At 39.4% G+C, this 13,192-nt stretch overlaps 1 protein-coding gene across 1 annotated transcript in view; it reads left to right on the plus strand.

Moving 5' to 3' along the window:
• itga9 (integrin, alpha 9) overlaps window positions 1-13,192 on the plus strand; it is a 67,771-nt gene that overhangs the window by 43,077 nt on the left and 11,502 nt on the right. The window contains exons 17-23 of the mRNA XM_007546224.2: window positions 2,701-2,777; window positions 3,650-3,797; window positions 9,567-9,653; window positions 9,752-9,831; window positions 10,652-10,735; window positions 11,392-11,500; window positions 11,587-11,694. Of these exons, the coding sequence (XP_007546286.1) occupies window positions 2,701-2,777; window positions 3,650-3,797; window positions 9,567-9,653; window positions 9,752-9,831; window positions 10,652-10,735; window positions 11,392-11,500; window positions 11,587-11,694 (693 nt within the window). The remainder of the gene's footprint in view (window positions 1-2,700; window positions 2,778-3,649; window positions 3,798-9,566; window positions 9,654-9,751; window positions 9,832-10,651; window positions 10,736-11,391; window positions 11,501-11,586; window positions 11,695-13,192) is intronic.

A 13,192-nucleotide genomic window follows, 5' to 3' on the forward strand; every position in this document is an offset into this window, starting at 1 on the left:
TAATTTGAAATAAAGCCCAGACTGCAAAAACACAAAGTCTTACCAAGTGTTTTTGTCTAGTTTCATGTGTAGTTTTCATCTTATATAATACATGCGTATGTATACGTTCTTGAATATGACTAGTCCACTTAAAATTATCAGCTCTTCCAAAAAATGTCATAGAATATAGAAAAAATGTAGTGTGAAATATTTTTGCTTGTTTATAACAGACCAGCAAATCACATTTTAACGTGTTTTTGTTTGTTTTATTGTTTCAGCAAAAATGTGTCGGTCTTTTAAGATGACCTCATTTCCCTCGTCACCTTGACTCTCTAGTATATTATCTTCACACCTGTTTCTTTACAGTTATGTTTCCCTGTTGGCCATCGCAGGAATGTAGAAAATACGTCAACCACAGTTTAAAATAATTTGGTTTTAGTTACTTATCATTGTCTTTGAGGGAATTTTTTTATCTGAGAGGAATCTACAGAGACTTATTTATTTTCTTTCCAACCCCAGTAACCTTCCCCACATGTTTCTCCTCTGTCTTTTTTTCTTCTATATCAGTGTTTCTCAACCTTTTTTGGGCCAGCGCTCCCCTAGCCCTTATCCAGGTCCCTCACTGCCCCCCACCAAAAAATTTGCAGGCTACCTTGCACTGACCATTATTTTATCATTAATATTTCTATCACTATTGTAGATGTTTTGATGTTTATGCTTGTTTCTGTATTTATCATCAAAAATAATTTCCCAGAGAACAAAAAAGCCATGGGAATAGAAATTATTTTCACAGGCGTCTACGAAAAATGCAATGAACATTTAAGTTAAAATCTGTAGGCCTAACAGCAGCCAATCAGAGTGGAAAAAATATTCTTATTTTGTGCCATTTTCTTGTTCTTAAATATTCTACAAGATGATCAGATAAAAGATGAACAACATGCCAGTTTAAACTTTGAACTATTTGCAAAACGACTGAGCTCTGCAGCATTAAAACATGGATAGAACTGTAACTACATTAATCATAGCTCTTCCTCTCTTCAGTGTTTCTGTCGGTTTCTGGTGGTGCAGCTCTGTGCTGCCTTCAGGAGAATGAGACATCAGAGTATCATCCATAAAACTTCACCCACATGGCGTTTAGTGTGCAATCCAGAGCTTTCAGTGGAAAAACAAAAGTTCCAGATCCTTTAATGCCATAGAAATATGAGACAGAAACATTGATTATATCTTTATATAGACCTGTCTATTTATTTGTAGATTAATAGTTTTACTGGACAGAAATTACAAAGAACAAATCTGGTTCTTAATCAAATCTAATTTAAAACATGAATAAGTGACAAGTTATTTACTGTTATGATCTGTAAGATATATTTATTCTCAGTACTAGATGTGGTCTCAACAAACCCATGACATTTCAACAATATTATTTTACTTTTTATCTGGAAATAGTGTGTTTATTCATGCCATACAGTCCTCTGTATTAATTATTGATCGAAAGGTCTTGCCATACCAGTTTATTCCTCTGTATTTAGTTTAGTTTCTTAGTTTATTCTTGCATTTTGTTATTCATTCATTCCCATTTAGTTTCCTTTGATTAGTATTATCCTCTTGGTTTATTGCTATGTCCACTTTAGTTCTTTCCTGTTGCTAGATTTATTTTATCATTTATTGACGCTCACCATCAGTAATCTTCACTCATCACCTGCTGCGCCGCCTAATCATCATGTGTTTCACATCATGTGTTGATTTTTCACTGTTCAGCGTCGGATTCTCTGTTTTTATGCCATAATTCACATCTAGTTCGTAGCTCCGTTTTATGTCCCGCTTCTCCTGTTTCAGAGTTTTGCGCAATGTGCGCGTCTTTGTTTTTTTAAGCCCCTCAGGGCGGTCGGTCGGGAAGCGTATCGATGGGGAAAAGGCAGACTGACATAAACCTTTTAAAGCAACGGAAACAATTTCGGTATTCTGATTATTGAAATTTAAAAGTGCTGTGTTGTTCTATCACCCCAGTTTCATACAGGACCACTTACAGCTCCGGTATAAAATGAAAGCACTCTATCGTGGTATCACTATGGAGGGATTTCTTTATTTAAATGGGTTCATTTTTCAGAGACACGGTGAGGGTGTCGTGATTTTAGCTACCAGTAGCAGGAGAACGGAGCTGTGCCAAGAAGCTAACAGAAGCTAACAAACACTGAAGAGAAGAAGAGCTGCCATGTATATTGTTGCAGCCAAGCATGGTTTAATGTTACACAATACAGTTTTACTAAGTTGCTCAAAGTCTAAACTGGCATTGTTGTGCATTTAAAGTGTAAAGTTTACCTTCGACCAAACGCCCCCCAAAGGCATCCCAGTGACCCCCTTTCGTAAAAATGTCCGCCAGCGCCCCTTGCCATACTCTGAACGCCTCCTGGGGGGCGGTACCGCCCATGTTGAGAACCGCTATTCTAGATAATAAATGATTTTTTTTCTTTAAGTATCTACAGTCCCCATGTGTCGGAAAGTAATCAAACTAAACCACTCGTCTTAAATTTCCTTTCATGATTTAGCCTCATACGACAGTAATTAAAATCAAGAAATTAGATAAACTTTCCTGGAATAAAGTGTTCTCGATGTCTTCTGCAGCGACACAACACTGCCCCCTGTCTGATCGCTGAGGCTTTGTGTTCAGTTCATGAACTGCATGAGGTCATTTGAACTGTGTGCTTTGCGTTTCCTCTTCAGACCTGGTTTGAGAAGAACTGCCTGTCAGACGACTGCGCTGCAGACCTAAGGCTTCATGGGAAGCTCCTGCTGTCCGGGTAAAAAAGACCTTCTGCTTTGTAGCTGAGCTTTGTGTCTCTGGTTTCAGTTCAGAGACACTGAACTGATGTAATAAGCCTTGTGGGTGTGGGTAGGGGAACCATGACGCATGTCTGGAGACCATCCATATGTTTTTCCATAGTCAGGGAGGTGCCTTTTCACATTTTTGAATCTTTTACTTTATGAAAAACCCTGGATATGTTTCTCAATCTATTAAGAAGCTTTTCTACAAAAATCACAAATTTAAAGGAAACTTTAAACATTGCTCACTGGTTCAAAGTTAAAGTTTAGTTAGCTAAACTTTAACTAAACTTAGCTTATGTATTTAAATCACATTCACATTCAAATTCTGGAGATAGATATTTAGATAACTACTTGTTTAAAAAGGAGATAGGCAGAAGTATAAACTTATCTAACACTGCCCCCTTTCTTCTAAATGTGTCTTATTTCATACATTATTTTTTATTTAAAGACAAGAGTAAGTATATATCAAAAATACACACAACAATTTGTGAACAATTTCTTTCACAAGAGACAAATAACATACCTCAAACATACATTCGCCAAAAAGAGATTGAATTTGTTCAAATTGTACATTTAAAATAACAATAGTTTACCAAAGTGGTGTGTAAAATATAAAATCACCTCTAACTTAATCAATAAAATATACATTGTAAAACAATAACAAAAGAAAACAAAACCAGATAAAGCAACTAATAAAGTTAACAAAAATACAAAGGGATGAAGAATAATATCCTAAATTTTCTGCTCAACTATTGCTAACTGATTAAGCTTTTACTAAATTAAATACTTATTAACGTACTAATATTATATTTTAACACTTCTCCTGTTTCTCTAATATTCCTGCCAGACTTCATGTCAGACCGCATCTGGCTCTTGGCGCAGTGCGTAACGTCTCTTTGAATGTGACGATCTCCAACTCTGGAGATGATGCCTACGACACCAACATCTACTTCAACTTCTCCAGGGAAGTTCTCTACATCAACTTCTGGCAGAAGGTCTGTAGGTCTCTGAGCACTTCCTGTTCATTTACTGTTTCCCACGTATGTTCTGTAAACCACGCGGTTCTCTCTCCGATGTTTCACATGTAGTAGTGAATAACTGGAGCGGAAGAAAATCAATGGTATTTAACAATCTCAAAAGTGTGGATTGGATTTGTGTCCGCCACCTTGGGTCATTACTTTTGTAGAAACTTTGCTGCAATACCAGCTTTTGCATAACTTGAGACTGGAAGTGTTTGCGTATTCTTCTTTGCCAGATTAGATGGAAATAATAAGGTCTGGCAAACATATGCTATATTTTGTTTTATAACATTCCACTGTAGTTCTGGCTGAATGTTTCGGTCCAAGTTCCTGCTTGAGGTGAAGCTTTGTCCCAGTCTCAAGTCTTTTGCAGCCTCTAGCAGCTTATCTTCAGAGATTAACCTGCATTTGGCTCCATCCATCTTCATGTCAACTGTTATCGGCGTTCGTGTCTCTGCAGAAGAGTAGCATGATACTGCCACCACCGTGCTGTGCAGTTTTGACTTGAATTTTGCATGTTGCTTTACAGTTATGTTTTTCATCCAATCAGAGGAGCTTCTTCCATGTTTGCTGAGAGGAATTTGAAATGCGTTTTTCTCATTTACATTTCACTTTATTTAGAGTTAGTAAATTAAGGAAAGCGGAGAATTTATACATTTTTATTAAAAATGTGAAAAGCATACATATTTTTTCTTCCACTGCACAGTTTGTTGGGCTGTGTTCCTCCACGCGAGATGTGCATTTTCTCAAATGCAGCGTCTATGCAAAGCTTATCCAGGTGTATACAGGAGAAGTGTAGTCTAAATAGTAAAGCACATAAAAGAAATGTTTATGTGTGAGGACCAAAGAGCTAGACTTCCTGAGCTGCGTAGGTAGACGAGAAGATGAAAGGACAAGAAGCAGGGCAGCCGCAGCAGGAGCAGCAGCTGCAGCTGTCCTGTCTCTGAGGGCAGCTCCTTCAGCCGACCTGTCATACATTCACCTCTGTGACTCATTCAACACAGACGTCTCAAGTCAACAACGCATGAGTTATATGTGTGGGAACATGGCAGAACAGGTATTGCCCAAGCTCCCATAACAAGTTTGGCTCCTGGACTTTTTAAATCACCTTATTCGTGTCTAAAAAACTCTAATACTTTAAAGGTATTCCTTGAACAGGTCAGGATAGGTCTATGGGTGATACAAAACATGTTTGTTACATTTTTTACTCAAAATTCTTCCTCAGTAATTAGATTTTGGTCTGCTCAGTTTGATCTATTTTTAGCTCCTTTCACAATGAGTTGTTTTAGGGCCTCTTGTCACTTTGAACCCAAATAAGCTTCTGCTGGCCACACCCCCCATTTCAATGTTTACATAAAAATAGCTGCAAACAGATACGCAATTATACAACCATACATCTTTAAAAAGTATAAGTAGAGCCTCCTGCACAGCTAATAAGAATGCAGCAAGCGGGTTTTGGATGGTAAGTCAACAAAAAAAAAAAAACCACTTGTTTTTTCTAGCAGCCATTGTACAATGCATACAACGGTAAAACCAGCTGACTGAACATGCTAGAGCACCACTTAGGTTGCTAGGTAATGTGGCTGGGCTTGGTTGGGGTTGCTAGGTAACGGCACAGTGTCCGTCAAATGTGACTTAACAATCAGGAGGTTTTTTAAAACGGCTTGTTTTTCAGACAGTAAAAAACATGAACTAATTGGCATTAAATAGCTCAGTGATTTTTTTTTTTTTAAGCACTTGGGCTGTTTATAGAAACAGTTGAGACCCAAACGGAAGAGCAAAGACCTGCAAAAAGTGCATTTCATAGTTTTGATGATACTTACTGTAAGAGAAATATCTGCCCACTTCCACCTCACAGTCATAGTCAGTAGATTTAGTAGTATCTGCCTCTGCTAGCAACTGTGTGCTCACTTGATGCAAGAATCCGGTCACATCTCAGAGATTCAGCAGGTCAAACGGCACGCTCTGACAGCATTCATCAGGAAGGCTTTTCTTCTTTCATAATGGGCCCCTTGTTTTTCCTCCAGCTGCCTTTTTTTCACCGTTGCAATACAGGAGATTGACTCCACAAAATACCGAGCATGGGGTGGGGTCGAAAGCTCCACACAAAGGTGAAATCGAATTTAAACAGAATACACACTGCAGGGAACTATTAAAACAACAGTGAAAACGTTTCAGTTTCATAGCAAATCTAATGAGCACAGCTGACATTTGGAGTCAGTTTAACCAGGTTGCCCCAAAGCCTCGTGTTGCTAAGGAAGATGATAAGTCAGGGTGGTCCGCTGCAGAAAGGAAACAGGAAGTGAACAGTAGGAAAGGATTACAAAGAGGCCACACAGCAGATTTATTACCGTATGCTCTAAGCAGAATTGTAATTACTAACTTACAAGTCTGAGGTGATGATGTGACCCTCTTTTCCTGAGCTAAAGTCAGCAAACCCTCTGAGCCTTTTTCTGCACTTGGCAAAGCAGCAGTGAGACACGTGTCTCCCCTCAGATTTAAGGTTGGAGTGAATCATTTCTCTCATGTTCCTGCACCACAAGGTGCCAGTAGCCTGTGGAGATGAAGGGGCTTAAGGAGAAAAAGAAAATCCTACACTAGGTTAGAGTTTTAACAATTTGTTTCCTTCAGACATAAGTTTATTTTTTTCTTCAAATCTTCAGTTTTTCTTCTATGCTTTTGTAAAGAAGGGCAGATGTTTTATGCCACCAAATTGTCTTCCAATGTTTATGAAAATTGTTCTAAAAATAGAGAAATAAATTAGCGCTCTGGATAAAATAAATACAATTGGGTTCAGTCAGTGATGGGTAGAGTGCCCAGAAATTGTATTTAAATAAGAGTAGCACTACTTCAACATATTTTAGTAGTGGTAAAGTAACTGCCTAAGAAATTACTCAAGTAAGAGTAAAAAAAATGTCAAAAAGATTACTCAAGAACTGAGTTACTGATCAAAACTTCAAACCTTTAATATTAAAATGAACCAAAGTATAAAGTTATGTGAACTTTTTATTTTAAAGACTGAAAGGAACATAATTAACATCATGGTCATAATTGCAAAATTATGACCATGAGAAAAAAGAGAAAAGAGAAAAATAATTTTTTCAAATAATTTTCTTTCAATGTAAAACTCATTTGTCTATGTTCTGTGAAAGTTAGATTAAAATAAGCTCGCTATTTGTTCAGTGAAATTACTCACAGTTACTCAAGTAACATCATAGTTTCTAATAATATTACTTAAGATAAAAATACTCCTAAATTACATCTTTTCCGAATAGTAACTTATGTAATGTAACTAGTTATTATCCATGTCTTGGGTTCAATCATAGAGAATATAAATGTCATTCCCTGTTGATCTTTAAATATGAAAGAATCTCGATATTCTTGCATTATTTATCCCGTGACACTCATTACCTCAGAGTAGTGACAGGTCTTAATGTTTCAGAAAATCTACTTCACTTCCTCATGTTTATACCCACATTTTTTAGTGCATTAGCATACATGGTGAGATAGGAAACAGCATGACAGCAGCTTTCATATTGCTGAATGCTCCGACATTTGGAGCATATTAACATTGTGGTAAAAAGCCCAGAGGTTTGGAATGTGATTGAGGAAAGTGTAAACCAAAGAATATTTGACTCACTGATTTTCTTGGCTATATAAAGTGACATTTTTCATAGTTAAGGCGATGAAAACATTCATCTGCATACCTACAAAGAATAGTATTAAGTAGGTGATGACTATGGCTTGGACTGCAAAGACCCAAGTCAAGCCAAATGTCTAAATACTTTGATTGATGGAGACATTAAAACACTGGGAAGTCATGCAGAAAAACAGGCCTCCTGTGTATTGTCATTCACACTGACACACCACTCCACAAGATGCCTCCGTATTCTCCAGAGCAGCGTAAACAGAGCTGGTGATGTTTAATAGCCTTGCCTGCTACTTGTGACAATCCCAATCCTGACTGAGAAAGAGCAGAGAGAGAAAGTGAAGAAGTGCTGAACAAACAGACCTCATCTCTCCCGTCACTGCAGAGGCATACTGTGCCACATGTCAGCGCGCTCTGCTCTCTCTCAACCAGCCAGGTGGTTGATGGGTAAATAAGCTGACTTTCCTAATCTCAATCCTGGCTGTCCCCTTGGGATCAGCACTGTTTGCACAGCAGCATGCAGAAATACAGGAAATAGAGGAAATTCCATTATTGCCAGCTTTGCTTGGGGACCTCCAACCCTCTACCGGCCTCCATCTGCAGGACTCACCATGGTCTCCATTATGGGTTTATTTGAAGGTGACCTATTATGCTTTCTTCAACAGATTAGGATGGGCTATGCACATGTTCATTACATTTTTGCACAAAATAATTCTTAGATAATTGTATTTTAGTCTCCTCAGTTCTGCCTATTTTGAGCTCCTTTCAGAATTAGCTGTTTCACCTTAAATCCAAATAACTGGCCACCCCTAACCCCCTGACTGAATGTTTACACTCGCACATGAAAATGGATGCATGCAGTTATACGACTGTACATCTTTGACATGCAGAAGTAGAGCCTCCTACACAACCAACAAGATTCCAGCACGGAAGTCAAGCATAAAACATTCGTCTTTTCCAGCAGCCATTGTACAGCGAATCCATTAAAACCAGCTAACCAAACGTTATGAATCTCACCTGGTGTTGCTAGGTAACAGACTGGACTTCATTGGGATTGCTGTGTGAGGGGCAGTGCCTGGTTATTCAACGTTATATTCGGAAGGTTTCAATTCAATTCAAAAATACTTTATTGATCCCGAAGGAAAACTTAAAGTAACTCATTTAATTACAGAGTTGGTGTAGATGGCTGTGGCCAGGAAAGATCTCCTGTAGAGGTATTGGAATAGTTTTTGAAATGGCTCATTTTCCAGACACCAAAAACCATTAATTTATTTCCAGAAAACATATGGGTGTTTTTCCTTGAGTACTTGGGCAGTTTGTAGAAGCAATTGAAACCCAAATGGAACTACACAAATGTGGAAAATGTGAATTTTGCATTATGGGATCCCTTTGAGGTGACTCAATGAAGCCAGGGAGAACTGCTAAGCAGGAGGTAGCTGGATGATAACGCAAATGGATGTCTGCCTTTAAATATATCAACAGAGACTATCACCACCTCTTCCACTGGCCTCTTACTGAATATTCCCAGAGTGTGCAGCCTCCCTTTTTCTTTGTGAGGCATCTCTGCTCCCAGACCGTGAGCTCAGCTTATAGGCTCTCAGTGAACTCTCACTAAAAGAATTCTTACTCCTCATGGGGTCAAGCCCTCAGTGTTTACATAGCGCAGCCTGCGAAGCTCTATACTGTTTAGACAAGCTTCCAAACACACAGTCTGGCCGTTGTCCAATTACCCACCCGCTAAGACGTGTGTGCCATCATTGCTTTGTGCATTCTTTGTTCAAATCTGATTTAGAACTCCATGAAAAACTCGAAACCCATTCCTTCAGCTTGGACACATGATATTCTCTGATCGTACTGTAAATATTAGGAGGGATTTGCACCTGACGGTTCTCTCTTGCAGCTAATTTGTTTATTTAGTCTGCCATTCAAAGCCACTGCATCNACTTATCGGAGCTGATTTCTTTGTGCTTGTCTACGTCTTGTCTGCTGGTTCTTCCTCTTGCTGTCATCCGTCTCCATGCCTGTCACCCAGCCTGTCTCCACTTTGTCTGTTCTCATCGCCTCCTCTTACTCTCTGTCTATCTTTCTTTTTGCAGGAAGAAAAGGGTATTTCCTGTGGACTCGTCGATTTGGACTTCCTCAAATGCAGTGTGGGATTTCCCTTCATGAGAGCTCAAACAAAGGTAGTTAGGTCTAGCATGCATCTTCTAGCTCTCGTTGAGTGTGTGTGACTTGCTTTATTGAAACCGGCTCATTGTTGTTCTGGTTTTGCTCTCTGCAGTACCATTTTGCTGTCATCTTTGACACAACTCAGGTTTCTGGGGAAAACGACACATTGCAGTTCTTGGTTCAAGCAAAAAGGTATGGCTGTTACAAAGAAGTTACCTTTTTTGAAATGTGTTAATTAAAATACAGGGTGAATATTTTTACACCTTATGCTTTTTAACCTTAAATTATATTACAATCACAAATACATTTAATTTGGGATTTAATGAGATAGTCCAACTGATTCATAGTTCCAAAGCTGAAGAAAAATAAAACAAACATTAGACAAGTGTGCCGTGCAAATGTGTTCTGCCAACTTTTGCTTAGTCTAGTTTGTAGTTTGCCACAAGTAAGTTAAGGTGACACAGCAAACATGGCTTTTATTCAGCAGGGATAGAGAAGCCAGTCAGAGTTGATGATGAAATGGACGGAATAAACACAAAGCGATACTTGAAGAAAATTTGTTTGAGTCTGCAAGAGACTTGAGACTGGAGCGGAGGTTTACTTTCTGGCAGGACAACCTTCAGCATCCAGCCAGAGTTTAGTTTAGATTAAAGTTTATTTATTCTAGCATGGCCCAGTCAAAAGTCCAGACATAATTCCAACTGAGAACCTGTAGACTGACTTACAAATTTATGTCCACTAAAGCTGTTTGTCCAGTCTAGCTGAGGAAAGAAGAATGGGCACAAAATACAGTCCCTGGATGCGCAAATCTGGCAGAACAATATGTGCATACCACACTTTGTACACAACTGGAACATTTTTCCTCCCCTTCACAATTATGCTCCACTTTTCATTGGTCCGTCACAAAAAAATCCCAATAAAATACATGGAAGTTCTGGTTTTAACGTGAGAAACTATGAAAAATGTTAACATGACAAATAGACTGCAACCTTATTGCTCTTTGTGTTTTTAGCGCCAACCCGGAGCACAAACTTTCCGACAACAGTTTAGACCTGTCCATCTCTCTGATCCACGAGACGGACACCACGATTACTGGGTAAGAACTAACCGGATCAGCCACGATGCTACAGTTCCTGCTTTACAAGCCCGAAGCTGTCTAACAGACATCTGAGTCACACACGGTCTGGATTTCCATCTGTTCAGGAAGAGAGGGAGTGTTTTTCCTCCCTGTGGAGGATATCAGCTCTGAAACCCTTATCTTTGATTACTTTATCATAGCTCTGCTTCACAGAGGAAGAAGAAAGATGTAAAACAGCCCATATTTGCCAGAACTCTTGACATGTGATAAGGCAGCTGTGGTTGATGTTGAAGGAGGTTTCAGACTAAATCTGGAAACATTTTTCAGTTGCTAAAGAAAACCCCCTCTGAACATTTCTGAACCAAACTGTCTGGAACCGTCCAGAGTTTCATTTTAAGGACTTTACAAGTTGGAGAAAAAAAGAAAAAAGTCAGGAAATTTTATTTTTATTTTAGACTTATTAGCTCTACGTCTGTTTAGAAGTTGTTTTTAACTCCATCCATCCATCCATCCATCCATCCTTGCTCTCTTTATGTTCATATGTCTGTTAAATTTTGAAGTTTGACCACTGCACAAATATCTCCTAAAAATGTACAGTTCATTTGCTTTGGGGAAATGTCTGTGAATCCTGGTTGGAGTAAATGTTTACCTGCGTTAATGAACCAATCTTGCAGTGTGGTGACACCAGGCTCCTTCTCGTATGGAAACTCCATCGATGCCTCTCATTTCATCCAGTTGGAAGACATGAAATGCAACTTTCAGCCTCTCAATCTGACTTTCCAGGTACTTCGTGTTTCTATTTTTTACATCTTTCCCTACATTATATCTATTTAATTTTCTCTTCTCTTGTTTCTTCTTGATGGTTCCAGGCCATAAACAAGGGGCCCAGCAGGCTACCCGGCTCCACTGTGGACATCAGGATACCCAACCGACTTGCTGGCAACGGACCCGACATGTTCCATGTGGTGGAAACCCAAGTGGGTACCAACAGCTGTCCGTCCACATCATTTATCTACCAGGAGTCATCATTCACTGTTTAGTTTACCAGGAGAAAACAACAAGTTTTCTTTTTTCCCCACCCATATCTTTTGACCACGCATGATGGGATCAGGAGCCCGAAGCCAAAATGTTGGCGTTGCCACTGAGACTACCGTCCCATTTTGTTTCACAATATTTCTCATTTAGATAAAGAAACACAATCCTCCCGGTGCGTTTAGGTGTTTTTATAACCTTTACACAGCTTCTTTTCTCTATAGCTAGATCATGGAGGAGCTCAAGCTGTTAATTGTACTTGCTGTGAATGGGCAGACAGTGGTGGTATATCCCACCTTCTCCAGTCCATCTGGAATCACTTTCATGGGATCAGGCAGCTTGAAAGGATCAGGAACCTACAGAGCGGGCTACTGAGTCGTACCACCCCAAGCCTGGAACCACATATCATAAGCTGTAACATATTCCAGCTCCCAACTCACTGGGCAGTCACACCTTTGTGTTTTATAGCCAGGTATCTTTCCATTTAATACATCATTAAAGACACTGTTTACATTTCTGGCTTTTTACCCCACATGTTCCTGTTTTTAGGCCCCCAAATCCCCAAATGTCTAATAAAGAAATCCTTAAAGTTATTGCAGCCACAAAAAGAGAGCATGAATCTTCACTTTAGCCAAATGCTGGCAGACATACAGTCATGTTGGGAAGCAGCAGGGTGGACAATAAGGACGAACTGAGGAGAGGCTTCAGATCTGTCAGAGGAGAGGGGCAACGGGGCAGTAAAACGTACAGCTCCTAAATCACTCCACATGGGAAATCTGTGGGAGGGGTGCCAGCTTGTTGCAGGGGAGAACTTCCTGTGAGCCCTGGAGACTCATAATAGCAGTAGGAATGGGCCCTTTGTGGTGGCAGAGGCACTGTGTTGACATTCTGGGGTTAAACTCTTATCTAAAACTTTAAACATTTCAAACCTGCTTTCCACCTGGATCATAGATGCTTATTTGAGATATAAAGCTTGTCCTCCACAGCCCAGAAGGCGTTTGAAGTCACAACAAACAAAAAAAAAAACAATTCAAAAGCGGGATTGTGCAGCCTTTTTTTTTCCTTGCAGATTTAGTTACATCCTTCAACTAGTGCCCATTTCTTAGAGAGCAAAGTAAACCCCACCTCCTGATCTTTAACTCACAGTTTTAACATCTTTGCACACAGCATGTACTCTATCTTTTCTTGTTTTGAGTTTTTAGAGTTTCACAGTTAGGTGAAAAAATGAGGACAGCTGAAACTCCCAGCTAAACTCAACCTTTTACTTAAACAAACCCCAAAGGGCAATTCTGACCCGACACAACAAGTCAAGTTACCAAACAAACACCAACATAAACCAAAAACAACTGGAAAAGATGGACCCAAAGACGAGACTACCAATAGACACGAAACCGAGGAGACGGAAGAAGCTATTGCTAGCGATCAACATGCTAAGGCTAACAT

This window comes from Poecilia formosa, unplaced genomic scaffold, assembly GCF_000485575.1.
Source record: "Poecilia formosa unplaced genomic scaffold, Poecilia_formosa-5.1.2 Scaffold15, whole genome shotgun sequence".
In the NCBI taxonomy this organism is placed as follows: Eukaryota; Metazoa; Chordata; class Actinopteri; order Cyprinodontiformes; family Poeciliidae; genus Poecilia; species Poecilia formosa.